The following is a 14,386-nucleotide window of genomic DNA, read 5'->3' as shown; positions in this document are numbered from 1 at the left end:
ACTTGAGAGGAAGTGACTTGAGACTGGAATTGACTTAAAGTGGAAAACTCAACAATGATTTGAACTTTAATAAAGTAAAAATAAAGTAATACAATTCGTTTTAAAATAATTATTGTGACTCAGCAGCACTAATTAGCGCCTGTGCCTTTAACACTGAACAACTCAAACCGCGCCAAACATGGCAGACAACAGTCGAGCTCCACAAACAGTCACGTTCAGCTATAAGGACTTTGAACTGGACCGTGCCAATAGGAAAAGATTTGCCAGATGCAGAGTATGCAACGCAAGAATATCTGACACACAACCACAACGTCAAATTTCATCCAACAACGAAATGTAAGACAGTAATTTCTTCATAGTAAATGTAATACAACCATTACGAATGTGATGAAATAATCATTTCTGTTTGTCATAATTTGGCCTTGGTTGTTTTTTATTAGTATTAGAAATGTGATCATCGATCATACCTCATAGGCCTATGTATCATCTCATATAGATGTATTGGGGAATATGGCTATAACAGTGGCGTAGCCTGAATTTTAATCTTGGATGGCATTTTAAAATGAAGGGGCTTCTCTATATTACATGTAGGCTAATGTCTATATTAAATGTGCACATCATGTTCGTGTGGACTGTGTTTGGAAGCTAAACAGCAGCTCGCTTATACTGCATGACATTCTAATGGAAGCGCCAGTGCGATCACTTGTACTTTAAAAACTCTTTAAAACCTTTTCGGTCATACTGACAAGCATACTTTCATCCTTCGAACCTTATCAGTGTCTACATTTTTTTGTGTATACTCACAATAACAACAAAACGTTTTGTGTTGTGAAATAATGAAACCAGTTCAAATAGAAAACAAATATTCTCAGATTATATATTAAGTATGAAACATGCATATTGCGCATCCACCGCAGAGATGACAATTAAGCATCATAACTTCGTCACTTGGCTATATTAACATACATTTAATTCATATTCTGCAGAAAAAAATCTGTTCATTTTGATTAACTAGATTCAAGAACGAAGTCATAAAATGATCCGAGATTCCCATCACTAGATGTATATTCCCTAATGTGCCCTATAATGGACAGCACAATATTATAGCATCATATATATATTACATATTTTAGGCAGATTTTTAGTCACAATACTTTTTTATACGCTTCATAGCCTGTATAAATGCTTAAGTCTTACATTCTTGTCAGATACAAGTATTTCCATTTCTGTGTCTATGTAAACATATGAAAATATGTAACTTTGAGCACATACATTGACAAGTGATCATCACTTAAAATTAATTTATATTTACAATAGATTTTTCTTAATATATGTATATAAATTCATCTTTTCTGCGCAAAAATAAACATGTATAGACATTTTTAACCCCTTTTATTTTAGTACTGCGACTTGACTTGAAACTTATCAGGACTCGACTTGACTTGCTTAGGATGAACCCTGGACTTCATTTGCTTGATTCGTCTAAACTGTGACTTGATATTTGACTCGAGACTTGATGGTTAAGACTTGAGACTTGCTTGGACTTGTCCCCACCTCTGCAAATTACAGCGCAGCTTTCTAAATTGAGCTTTTGATACTGTTGATCATAGTATACTGATTCAAAGACAAGTCAGTGTTGGATTTTCAAAATATGCTATTGGCTGGTTTAGTAATTATCTTTCAAGAAGATCTCAGTGTGTACAGGGAGAGGTTTCGTTTCAATTGCAGTCAATGTATAAAGGTGTACCTCAGGGGTCGTTCTTAGGACCACTTCTATTCACCTTATATAATCATAATATTGATCAGAATGAGCAAAATGCACATTTTCATTAATATACTGATGATACAGTTATTTATAGTTCAGCATCTTCACCTAATCTAGCACTTTCTCAGTTGCAGCTTGCTTTTAATATAGTGCAGCGTAATTTATTTGAATTAAAACTGGTTTTAAATGCAGACAAGACAACGCTCATGATGATTACGAACAAAAAGTCATGGCCTTCCATCAGTCACTTTTTAAAGGGTCTCTCAGTATAAATTTCTTGGAATTTTAATTGACAACTCTCTTTCTTTTACCCCCCATGTTCAACAGTTTGTGACATCGACTGCCTGGAACAACTTGCAATTCAGGTTACAATTTAGGGAGCTGGTTTTGTAAGATTTTTTTAAACAATGTTATACAAAATGGAAGCTGAAATTGCTTGTATATGCTTTGTTTGATTTTAGTTTAAAACTTGATTTAATTTTTGTTGTGTTGATAATGTGTGCATGTATGGATGTAGAAGAGATTTTAAATCTCAATGTGCTTTTCCTGGTAAAATAAATGTTAAAAAACAAACTCAAATCAAGTCCATAAGGTTGAGATCCAATCTTATGTTAGATCAGAAACAGAACAAGGTGAGGACAAGGGAACTTTAGTCGGGTCACCTGATGCGTGGTGTTGATCTATGCCGGTGTGCTGCACGTAAAATCATCAACTCTTTTACAAGTTTTAGCACAGAAAGTCTATTATGACCCATTATTAACACATGCATGACGACATCAGGTGTAAATAATGAACAAATATTTAACATGTGGAAACTCACAGACTGTCCCTTTGGTCCGAGTGGACCGGTTGCTCCCTGAGGTCCAGGAGGGCCGCGAGGACCCGGAAAACCAGGAGAACCGGAAATACCAGGAGCGCCCTACAGGAGGGGACAGAGTATGTGTGAACATTATAAATATTCAGAGTATATAACCTATGAACAAACACAATGTACTCACCACCGATCCTTTGGCGCCGGGGTTGCCGTCAGTACCGGAGTTACCCTACACATTCAGACACAAGATTCAACAGTCAGCAGCTTGTTGCATCCTAATGTCATCTCTCACAGAACAAAATAAACATGTTTATTCCACCACTGTGATATTGAATGATTGTGAGAGGAATCTGGACTGAGACTGCTAAAACATCAGCATTTCACTTGTCGTTTAGTTCCACCATTGGTTATTTAGGATAAAAGAACACTTGTGTTCAGTGCTTTGGTCAAAAGGTGAACCATCAAACAGCATCCCTAGGGTGACGTGTATGATTACTCACGGACAGTCCAGAAGGCCCTGGAGCTCCCGGGACGCCCGACTCTCCACGAGGTCCTTGTGCTCCCTCAGGTCCACGGGCACCAGTGGGACCTGCTTCACCCTTAAAAACAAACATTTGCACCATACATTTTCTTCACTCATGCCAATGCATCTTTGAAGTATAACTGGTTTAACAAATGTGCGTGAAGCTTTTCTTTTATTGAGCTTGTGATAAAAATAGACGAATTAAGAAATGTCCCACCTTCGTCCCAGGGGATCCTGGGAAACCATTAGCGCCGACTATGCCTACTGGACCCTGTTAGCACACCAAAAACACTTACACATGTTTATTATCTGTAAATACACCACTGCTTTCCTAAAACACATTGACGAAGAGATACTGTGATGAGAGAATATACCGGAGGACCAGCGGGACCGGGCAAACCATCATTTCCACGAGCGCCCTGTTCAAATACAACAGAAAACATTTAAAATGCTAACAAAACTACAACACACTTCTGAGATGACTGGATAGTATCAATATAACATTTTCATGGGAGACAGTTTTCAATGTATTTATTTGTATGTTAAGTTGTAAAGTGTAGCATTAACAGTATAGTGTTTATCAAATGAGAGGCAGAGAGAGGGTCTTACAGCAGCTCCTGAGGGTCCTGGACGTCCCCGTTCACCAGACAGACCGCGAGGACCCTAAAAAAACACACATCACACACAAATGAACTCAGATTCTGACACCAATACCAGTGATGGTGCAAACTTCTAGTAAATCGTCCACAACTGAAAAGCTGTCCAATGTATTATGAAAAGCCAAACTGATTCCTTCAGTTTTTTTACAAAATATACAAAAAGCAAAATATTCTTCTAAGACTTAATCATGGGCTATATTAGGGGTGGGAAGAGTACTGTTACGTCCCAAGAATAAAAGTCCTTGTCCTAAAAACTTCTCAAAGCATCAGTTAAAAGTAGCTCACTTAAAAGTGATTCTTGCTCTATGAATGTAAATCTGTGCTTGCAACAGTGACAGCTCGAAAATCATTTATTCCATAAAAATTTCTATAATGTCAAAGGACAGGTTAAAGAGTAATGTGAACATATGAATGAACATTATAGAAATAAGTAATTTAATCTATTTTCTTTCATTAAGAACTACTAAAATCAATGTATAACCTGTCTAACAATGTCCTAAATAATGATGATGTATTTAGCCAAATAATGTGACATCATATGGGATATTATAATATATGACTAAACTATAACAACATATCAAATGGATGTCCCTGATGTCAGCAGAGGCTGGATGTTTTAGATCAGTACAGCATGAGATACTGAAAGTGTGCAGTTTTACCAACCACAACCATATGTAAAAAGTGCAGTTTTCTGCCTCCGGGCTCCTATTTACATCATACTAGCAAGATGTGAATGGGGAAGACTGATATTCCCACAATTTCCTGCGACATATTTATGAACAACATAGAAAACTAAAATCATTTGTTACATAACATTTCTTATATTTATATTTACATTTATGCATTTGGCTGACGCTTTTATCAAAGCAACTCACATTGCACTATTTTATAATTTTTTTAACCCTAAAGTATGTGCAATCCCCTGGGATGAATGAACATTTTCTCATACCGTACTGGTGGGTCACGGCAGGCCCAAGCATTGTGAGGTCCTTAAGTTTTGTCATCAATTTATGTATATTATTGTCTTTTAAATTCTTAAGTTTTGTTGTAGATTCTTGAAGAGTTCTGATTGGACTTTGCATTGGCTGGTGAATGTCTGATAAAGGTGAGACTGAAATGTGGTAGTATGAGCTGGATTAGCAGCTGTACAAACACGTACCATTGGTCCAGGAGCCCCACTCTCTCCGGGCGAGCCAGCTTCACCCTAAGAGAAAGGCAAAGAATAAGAAAGAGAGACTGAAACTACTAAAAACAACCACACACGTGACGGTGGAAAGATGATAATTTGAAACATATGAGATATGTGCAGGTTATACTTTAGCTCCAACAGCTCCAGATTCTCCTTTAGCACCTTCAAGACCTGAATAACCCTACAAACACACACACCACAGGTTTAGAGGTTATCACTATTATTTCAAGCTTTTAGAGGGATTAAGATCCTGAATACAGTCTCAGTCTATACAGTGTTAAGCACAATATGGCATAGCCTTCAATGAAACATCATGTCAATATTAACCACACCAGTGTCTCATGTCATTTGCGTTTAAAAACTGTATGTTGAGCTGTAATACTAACATGAAATGGTGAAAAGGTCATACGGTAGCTCTACTTTTTCATACGTGAAGCGGAGCTACTGACCAACCAACAGCATTAAGACTTTCATCAAAAGAATAAAAAAAGAGAAAAGTCCACTAACTCGATGTCCCTTTATTCCAGGTAGACCTGGTGTTCCTGGAAATCCACGGGCTCCCTGTGTTTCAAGAGAGAGAGAGAAAGGTATGAGGCGAATTTCTCATCTTTCTTTCTCTGGCCTTCATCCACAGCAGACGCTCACATCTGGACAAAAGCTTGAGCCGTCACACAGCTATAAAAAACCTTAAACACTGAAGAACTCACCTGAGGTCCAAGAGGTCCACGTTCACCACTTTTACCAGGTTTACCTGCTTCCCCCTTAAACAAACAAACAAACATGTTGCTGGAAGCTAATTACATGATGCAACTATTGTGAAATATCACTGAATATCCTGTGAAATATTCAGAGACATATGGATGGAAAAATGAGAAGCATTTTCTTGACTGAAAGCATTTTCTGCTGGCACAAAGACGAATCACATAATGGGTTATGTCATGTGGGCTGGAGAGACAGCTGGAGACCCCATCATTGCAGAGAACTATTATGTGATATTCCCAACAGTAGAAATAATATATAAGATATTATGGTGAGGAGGTGGAATACTTACATCATCTCCAGGTTTTCCTGAGGGACCGGAAGGGCCACGGGGACCCATTGAGCCCTATCGAAACAACAATGAAACATAACATGTAAAAGGCTCTGTATAGATCTGCTATACATGTTTACCTAATTTTATTGAAAAATAAGTACACACACTAAAAGAAATGCTTGTGACCCACACATTGAAAGCATTCACTTACAGTATAGAGCTCATCTTTAGACCAGGGCCGCAAAACTGCAACCACGTTAGATACTTTCACACTCAGTTTGTAATGATTTATTCTTTTTTTATTTTATTTTTTTATTTTGGGTTACACTGGTGCCGAAACCCGGGAAGAAAGGAAGGACCCGCCGCCATGCAGTCCCCGCCAGGATCGCCGTTTGCGGAAGTAATATCCTCACTCGCTGGTCTCCACCAGGAACACCATCAGGCCCTGCTGCGTCTTCGAGAGGATCAAGAGACACGATTCCAGGCTCTCGTCCAGACTCAGCAGGAGGACCGCGAGTCATTCCGGAGCTGGTTGAGCCAGGATAGAGGCTCATCACCATCCACGCTTTTTGGGACGGTACCGTTGCATAAGATGGGAACCCAGGACGAGCTGGAAGCTTTCTTGGACTTATTCGAGAGGTCCGCGGAACTATCCGGATGGCAGCCGGACGCTTGGGCTTCCCGCCTTATCCCACTCCTGTCTGGAGAAGCCCAGATGGCTGCCCAACAACTCCCGGTGGCGAACCTCATGATCTACGCGGACCTCAAGAAGGCCATCCTCCAACGGGTTGGCCGGAGTCCTGAGCAGCATCGGCAGCGGTTCCGATCCCTGGAGTTCGGGGAACGTTCCCAACCTTTTGCCTTCGCTCACCAGCCTGCCGCAGATGGCTGATGGCCGGGGCCACTACCGTCGATACCATCGTTGACCAGCTGACGCTGGAGCAGTTCGTGGCGTGGTTGCTCAAGAAAACCGCCCAATGGGTCCAGTGTCACCGCCCGACGACGCTGGCCCAGGTCATCCAGCTGGCGGAGGACCAATTGGTGGCGTGCTCAGGGGTCGGCGCGACCCCAACATCTTTTTCTCTCTCTCCCTCTAGCTCTACCATCTCTACTAGACCGGTGCCACTTCCCAGGTCCAGGGGGAGCTTCTATCCGCGTCCGGCGCCGCGAACCCGGTTCCCACCAGAGGCGGGGCCATATGGAGCTCTTTCCCTTCGTCAGCCTCTCCTCGCCAATTCGGGGGTCTGCTTCATGCCGCTGGGGCGGCGGGGACTCCTGGGCCGGCCTGTTGGCGTTGTGGGGACCCCGGACATTTTGTCGACCGATGTCCTATGATGGAGGTCGGCATGATGATCCGGGCTCCCGACAACCCTCAGGCTGCCCTCGGTCAGGATGGACTGTACCAAATACCTGTGAGTATTAGGGGGGTATATATCAGGCGTTGGTGGATTCAGGGTGTAACCAAACCTCAATTCACCAAGGCCTGATTCAATTTGAGGCAATGGATACGAGCCGCGCGGTTAAAATAAGGTGTGTACACGGGGACGTGGTGAACTACCCTTTGGTGCCTTTGACCATACAATTCAGGGGACAGAAACATAGTGTAGAGGTGGCTGTTAACAAGCACCTCCGGCATCCGCTAATTTTGGGAACAAATTGGCCTTCATTTTCGACATTGTTGGGACACTTATGTGCGGATGTTTCTGGGCGAAACCAAGAGCGATGGGGGGGGCGGTCGCGCAGATGGGAGAGGTGGAGCCGGGACCTCTGACGACAGCCCCAGAGGAACGGAGCACTGTGGAGAAAAGAAATATCTCCCAGGGCGATGATTTTCCTCTGGAGCAGTCTCGGGACGAGACGCTCAAACATGCGTTTGATCAGGTCCGCAAGATCGACGGACAACTTCTCCATCCTGCGCAACCGCTGACCTACCCATATTTTGCTATTTTAAAAGACCGGTTGTATAGAGTGACCCAGGACACTCAGTCAAAGCAGGATACAACCCAGTTGGTCATACCAAAGAGCCGTCGGGAAATGCTTTTCCAGGTGGTGGGTCCAATGGCGGGTCACCTGGGACATTCCTAAACTTTAAATCGCCTAACTGCCCGTTTTTTTTGGCCGGGCATTCACGAGAACGTGCGCAGGTGGTGCGCGTCTTGTCCTGAATCCCAGCTGGTAAACCCACCGGCCACCCCAAGGGCGCCATTATGCCCGCTTCCGCTTATTCAGGTCCCCTTCGAGCGAATTGGTATGGACCTGATCGGGCCGTTAGAGTGATCTGCACGAGGACATTGATTTGCATTAGTCATTGTGGACTATGCAACCCGATATCCTGAGGCAGTGGCGCTGCGCAATATCTCAGCAACGAGTGTTGCGGACGCCCTGTTTCGATTAATCTCCCGTGTGGGAATCCCTAAGGAGATTCTCACAGATCAAGGCACGGCGTTTATGTCACGAACACTTCGCGAACTGTACGGATTATTGGGGATTAAGACGATTCGGACCAGTGTCTATCACCCACAAACAGACGGACTGGTCGAACGTTTTAATCGTACGTTAAAAACCATGATCCGGAAATTCGTACACGAAGACGCCAAAAATTGGGATAAGTGGTTGGAACCTCTGTTATTTGCGGTCCGCGAGATCCCCCAAGCCTCTACGGGGTTTTCCCCCTTCGAGCTTCTCTATGGTCGTCAACCTCGCGGGGTTTTAGACGTCTTTAGAGAAGCTTGGGAGGACGGACCTTCTGCGAGTAAAAACGAAATTCAGTATGTCCTGGACCTGCGAACAAAACTCCATACACTGGGGCGGCTCTCTATGGAGAATTTGTTACAGGCACAAGACAGACAGAGCAGACATTATAACAGAGGCGCCAGACTATGAAAATTTTCACCGGGAGAGAAAGTGCTTGTATTACTCCCAACGTCCACCTCTAAATTACTCGCCAAGTGGCAAGGACCATTTGAGGTCACACGACGAATAGGAGATCTCAATTAAGAGGTAGTACGATCGGACAGGAGTGGGGCACATCAGATTTATCATATCAACCTCCTCAAAAAATGGAGTGAGTTGAACTCCGTAATGCAAGGCAACGACAGTGAGTAGAGTAGATGATCTCGGGCCAGAAGCGAACATAAAATTGCAATCTCTCGCTCTGACTCCAGGGGGAGATCATCTCTCGTCCTCCCAGCTTACGGATGTTGTAAAATTACAGGCAGAGTTTGTAGATGTGTTCTCACCCATGCCCGGCCGCACAAACCTCATAGACAAAACCGGGTGCGGTAGTGCGCAGTCGCCCATATAGGTTACCTGAACACAACAAAATTGTAGTTCAGAAGGAATTAGAAGTTATGCTGGACATGGGGGTAATAGAAGAGTCCAATAGTGACTGGGCGAGCCCGATAGTCTTAGTACCGAAGACCGATGGCTCGGTCCGGTTCTGTGTGGACTATCGCAAGGTGAATGCTGTGTCGAAATTTGACGCATATCCAATGCCACGAATTACTTGACCGGCTAGGGACGGCTCGTTTTTATTCGACATTGGATTTGATGAAAGGATATTGGCAGATCCCTCTATCTCCCTTATCCAAGGAGAAAACAGCCTTTACGACGCCGTTCGCCTTACACCAATTCGACACACTTCCATTCGGGTTATTCGGAGCCCTGCTACTTTTCAGCATCTCATGGACCGTATACTCAGACCCCACGCGGCATATGCTGCCGCTTACCTCGATGACATCATCATATATAGTAATGATTGGCAGCGGCATATGCAGCACTTGAGAGCGGTTCTGAGTTCGCTGAGGAGAGCGGGGCTGGCGGCTAACCCGAAGAAGTGTGCGGTTGGGCGAGTAGAGGTAAGGTATCTGGGTTTCCACTTGGGTCACGGGGAAGTGCGTCCCCAAATTGATAAGACAGCAGCAATTGCAACCTCTCCGAGACCCAAGACCAAAAAGGAGGTGCGGCAGTTCCTGGGGCTGGCGGGATATTGTACCCAATTATTCGGACCTCACCAACCCGCTGACTGACCTCACTAAAAAGGGGGCACCAGATACCGTCCAATGGTCGGAGCAGTGCCAGCAGGGGTTTACCCAGGTGAAGGCTGCTCTATGTGGCGGGCCGTTATTGCACTCTCCCGATTTTTCACTCCCTTTTCTGTTGCAGACTGATGCCTCTGATAGGGGCGTGGGCGCGGTCCTGTCCCAGGAGATAGAGGGGGAGGATCGTCCGGTGCTGTACATCAGCCGCAAGCTGTCTCGGACTGAGATGAAGTACAGCATCATCGAGAAGGAGTGTTTGGCGATTCGGTGGGCGGTCCTCACCCTCCGTTATTACCTCCTGGGACGGGAATTCACGCTTTGTTCGGACCACGCACCCCTCCAATGGCTCTACCGCATGAATGACACCAACGCGCGGATCACTCGTTGGTACCTTGCTTTGCAACCATTTAAATTCCAGGTGATCCACAGGCCGGGGACTCAGATGGCGGTGGCCGACTTTCTCTCCCGGAGGGGGGGGATGAGGCTACAGGCCGGATGGGGCCTCGGCCTGAGTCGGGCGGTGGGGGTATGTGGCAAGGGGGGCATGGTCTGACACGGTCTGCGCCAGAGAGGCGTGTCGGGAGAACGACGGTAAGTAAGCAGATCAACGCTATAGTGAAAACACCTGCTTCTTGTTCTAGTAATTGGCGAGGAGACGCTTTTAAGGCACGACGGAGGAAGCAAACAGGAAGAGAGAGACGGCTGAGAAACGTCTCCCAGGAGAAGCCTCAAGACGTTGTGTCCAGGACTAAAAGGAAGGAATCTTACTCAACGAAGAGCTATAAATAGACAGTGTGAATGTTTGATGCCGGAAGTGAAACCGGAAGTAACCAAATAAAAGATTCTTGCGTTTCTCAGCCACGCTGACCCCGCCTCCTTTCTTCCTCAGAGCTTGAACTTTGTTACAGTGGTTTAATGTTATCTTAGACCATTGCAGCTCTTCCAACATGTCTCTTGGCTGTGGTGTTCCTCAAGGATCAATTCTCGGCTTACTGCCGTTTTCCTTGTGAAAGATAGAGGAAAGAGGAAGCATATACAAGTATGGAGTATCCTTTCACTTATATGCCAATGACACGCAAATATTCCTCCTATTTCTGCATAATCTCCTACAACCACTGTAAGGGTGTTTTGATGAGCCAAAGCTATGGTTAACAAGTCATTTTTTGAATCTTAATGATTTTTTTTTTTACTATCCTCTTTGGTACCAAGGAGATCGGTGATCTCAACTTCAAGCTTGACCTCCTTTCTCCATACCAAACCCAATGTGCCAGAAACTTGGGCTTTTTACTAGACAGCAGTTTCAAATTTGACAAGCAGATTAATGCTGTTGTTAAACCTTGTTTTTATCATATTGGCCTTATTGCCAAAGTTAAGACATTTTCATACATGCACAAATTTGAAATGGCTATTCATGGATTTGTTTCATCTTTCCTGGACTGGTGTCTCACAGTCCTCTACTTCTCGTCTTCAGCTAATACAGAATGCTGCTGCCAAACGTTTTACAGGGAAGCACAAGCACGATCATGTCGCACGCATCTTTTTTTCTTATATAGACAGGACAGTGAGACAGGAAATTATGGGATTAGAGAGAGGGAATCGGAACCCGGGAAAGGACCACGACCCGGGATTCGAACTCAGGTCGCTGGTGCTGCTGCACAACATATCAGTGCAAAGTCCACTGGAGCACTTGCTGTCACATGAATCTTATGCTCACTTCACTGACTTCCTATCAAATCTCAAAAAATCAAATGGTTTGTTTATAAAGCCCTTAATAATCTATCTGATTGATATTTAACGGATCTCCTGCTTCCATACACTACCCCCAGAAGCCTTTGCCACTATTGACTATAAGACTTCTTCTATGTACACAAAAGGGTTATTTCTCTCAAATATTGTTCAAAAGTCTGTCTAAATCTGTGTAAGTGAGCAATTGTCCATTGCAGAGATAATCCATCCACCTCATATGTGTGGTTTATCAAGATGCTGATTAGACAGCATGATTATTGCACAGGTGTGCCTTAGGCTGGCCACAATAAAAGGCCACTCTAAAATGTGCAGTTTTATCACACAGCACAATGCCACAGATGTCGCAACTTTTTAGGGAGTGTGCAATTGGCATGCTGACTGCAGGAATGTCCACTGAGCTGTTTCGTGAATTTTTATGTTCATTTCTGTAACATAAGGCGTTTCAGAGAATTTGGCAGTAAACCAACCGGCGTCACAACCGCAGACCACGTGTAACCACACCAGCCCAGGACCTCCACATCCAGCATCTTTACCTCCAAGATCGTCTGAGACCAGCCACCCGGACAGCAATCGGTTTGCATAACCAAAGAACTTCTGCAGAAACTGTCAGAAACCGTCTTAGGGAAGCTCATCTGCATGCTCCTCGTCCTCATTGGGGTCTCGACCTGACTGCAGTTCGTCATGGTAACCGACTTGAGTGGGCAAATGCTTACATTCGATGGTGTCTGGCACTTTGGAGAGGTGTTCTCTTGACGGATGAATCCTTGTTTTCACTGTACAGGGCAGAAGGCAGACAGTGTGTACGGCGTCGTGTGGTTGAGGGGCTTGCCGATGTCGAGGTTGTGGATCGAGTGGCCCATGGTGGCGTTGGGGTTATGGTATGGGCAGGCGTTTGTGATGGACAACAAACACATTTTGAATATAAAGAGATACCGTCACGAGACCCTGAGGCTCATTGTTGAGCCATTCATCCACCACCATCACCTCATGTTGCAGCATTATAATGCACGGCCCCATGTTAAAAGGATCTGTACACAATTCTTGGAAGCTGAAAACATCCCAGTACTTGCATGGCCAGAATGACCCTCCGAGCATGTTTGGGATGCTCTGGGTCGGCCTATATGACAGCATGTTCCAGTTCCTGCCAATGTCCAGCAACTTCGCATAGTTATTGAATAGTAGTGGACCAACATTCCACAGGCAACAATCAACAACCTGATCAACTCTATGTGAAGGAGATGTGTTGGACTGCGTGAGGCAAATGATAGTCACACCAGAAACGGACTGGTTTTCAGACCCCCCCGGACCCCCCCAATACAGTTAAACTGGACATTATACAGTGGCCTTTTATTTTGCCCAGCCTAAGGCACACCTGTGCAATAATCATGCTGTCTAATCAGCATCTTGATATGCCACACCTCTGAGGTGGATGGATTATCTCGGCAAAGGAGAAGTGCTCACTAACAGAGATTTAGACAGACTTGTGAACTATATTTGAGAGAAATAGGCCTTTTGTGTACTTAGAAAAAGTCTGAGATCTTTGAATTCAGCTCATGAAAAATGTGGGCAAAAACAAAAGTGTTGCATTTATAATTTGGGTAAGTGGAAATAAACATTGATTGATTGATTGATTGATTGATTTGAAAGCTGTATTTAGTTCCAAAACGTTCAAGTCTTGGAGCAATTCGTGACACATATATCATGTAATTTTCATGGAACATGATGTTTCCTTAATATCCTACTGATGTTTGGCATAAAAGAAAAATTGATAATTTTGACCCATGCAATGTTTTTCTGACAATTTCCAAAAATGTTCTGTATTACATACTAAAATAAACAAAAAATAGGCTACAAAGATGATGATTGTTCAGAAATAGGTTTTGCAGGGGTGAGTGAGAGGGCAGAGAGTAGGAGGATAGGATTCATACTCATTTTTTATCATTAGTCTGTTTGTTTACAGTTTCTTCAGATGCAGTTGTTATGTTTGTTAAAATGTTAAGAATGGAGGCATGATCTCAGAAATTGTGTGTATGAGATTTTATAAAAGTGTAAAGTCAGTAATGTGTGTAAATGACTATATGCTGGATGTGAAGACTTAGCACAGTTTTCTCAATGTTATGAGCTGTTTGTTGTGGTGTGTACATACGGCTGATCCGGGCTCTCCGGCCTCTCCGGGGTTACCCTGAAATCCTTGTGGGCCCTTCAGCATAGAGAGAGAGGGAATTACCACATCAGACTGTGTGTGTACGTCAATGCCAGAAACAATATTTAACTTCTCACTGTGCAAAAACCGCTCCGTTCTTTTCAATGCTCTTCCTTTCTTTAAGATGATTCTTTTTTCTCAGAAAATCCATTTTCTTTTCTTCCAAACAAATATGAAGCACATAGTAATGGTTGAGATTACTTTGGGGAAAAAGCCCTAAAGCTTTCAGAGAAGATGAAAGTTCCCAGTGCTAACCTGTGTTTAACACAGTATCAGCTTACACATGCTATTTCTGCCCTCAAACGTCAAAGAGAATCAAAACTCATTTGTCTTCTGTCATGTGATTCAATGGGAAAAAGCACTCACAGGAGATCCATTGGGGCCTGGTGGTCCTCGTGGTCCCATCGGTCCCTG

General features: G+C 43.8%; 1 protein-coding gene across 6 annotated transcripts in view; it reads right to left on the bottom strand.

The window, feature by feature from the left end:
- col2a1b (collagen, type II, alpha 1b) overlaps positions 1-14,386 on the bottom strand; it is a 72,698-nt gene that overhangs the window by 37,093 nt on the left and 21,219 nt on the right. For all 6 annotated transcript variants that reach the window (XM_056734340.1, XM_056734342.1, XM_056734343.1 and 3 more), the window contains 13 exons: positions 14,339-14,383; positions 13,916-13,969; positions 6,002-6,055; positions 5,658-5,711; positions 5,458-5,511; positions 5,078-5,131; positions 4,921-4,965; positions 3,712-3,765; positions 3,477-3,521; positions 3,320-3,373; positions 3,080-3,178; positions 2,764-2,808; positions 2,586-2,684 (listed from right to left, as the gene is read on the bottom strand). In XM_056734340.1, the coding sequence (XP_056590318.1) occupies positions 2,586-2,684; positions 2,764-2,808; positions 3,080-3,178; positions 3,320-3,373; positions 3,477-3,521; positions 3,712-3,765; positions 4,921-4,965; positions 5,078-5,131; positions 5,458-5,511; positions 5,658-5,711; positions 6,002-6,055; positions 13,916-13,969; positions 14,339-14,383 (756 nt within the window). The remainder of the gene's footprint in view (positions 1-2,585; positions 2,685-2,763; positions 2,809-3,079; positions 3,179-3,319; positions 3,374-3,476; positions 3,522-3,711; positions 3,766-4,920; positions 4,966-5,077; positions 5,132-5,457; positions 5,512-5,657; positions 5,712-6,001; positions 6,056-13,915; positions 13,970-14,338; positions 14,384-14,386) is intronic.

Source organism: Triplophysa dalaica, chromosome 21, assembly GCF_015846415.1.
Source record: "Triplophysa dalaica isolate WHDGS20190420 chromosome 21, ASM1584641v1, whole genome shotgun sequence".
Lineage (NCBI taxonomy): Eukaryota > Metazoa > Chordata > Actinopteri > Cypriniformes > Nemacheilidae > Triplophysa > Triplophysa dalaica.
This window is presented reverse-complemented; position numbering and strand designations above follow the sequence as displayed.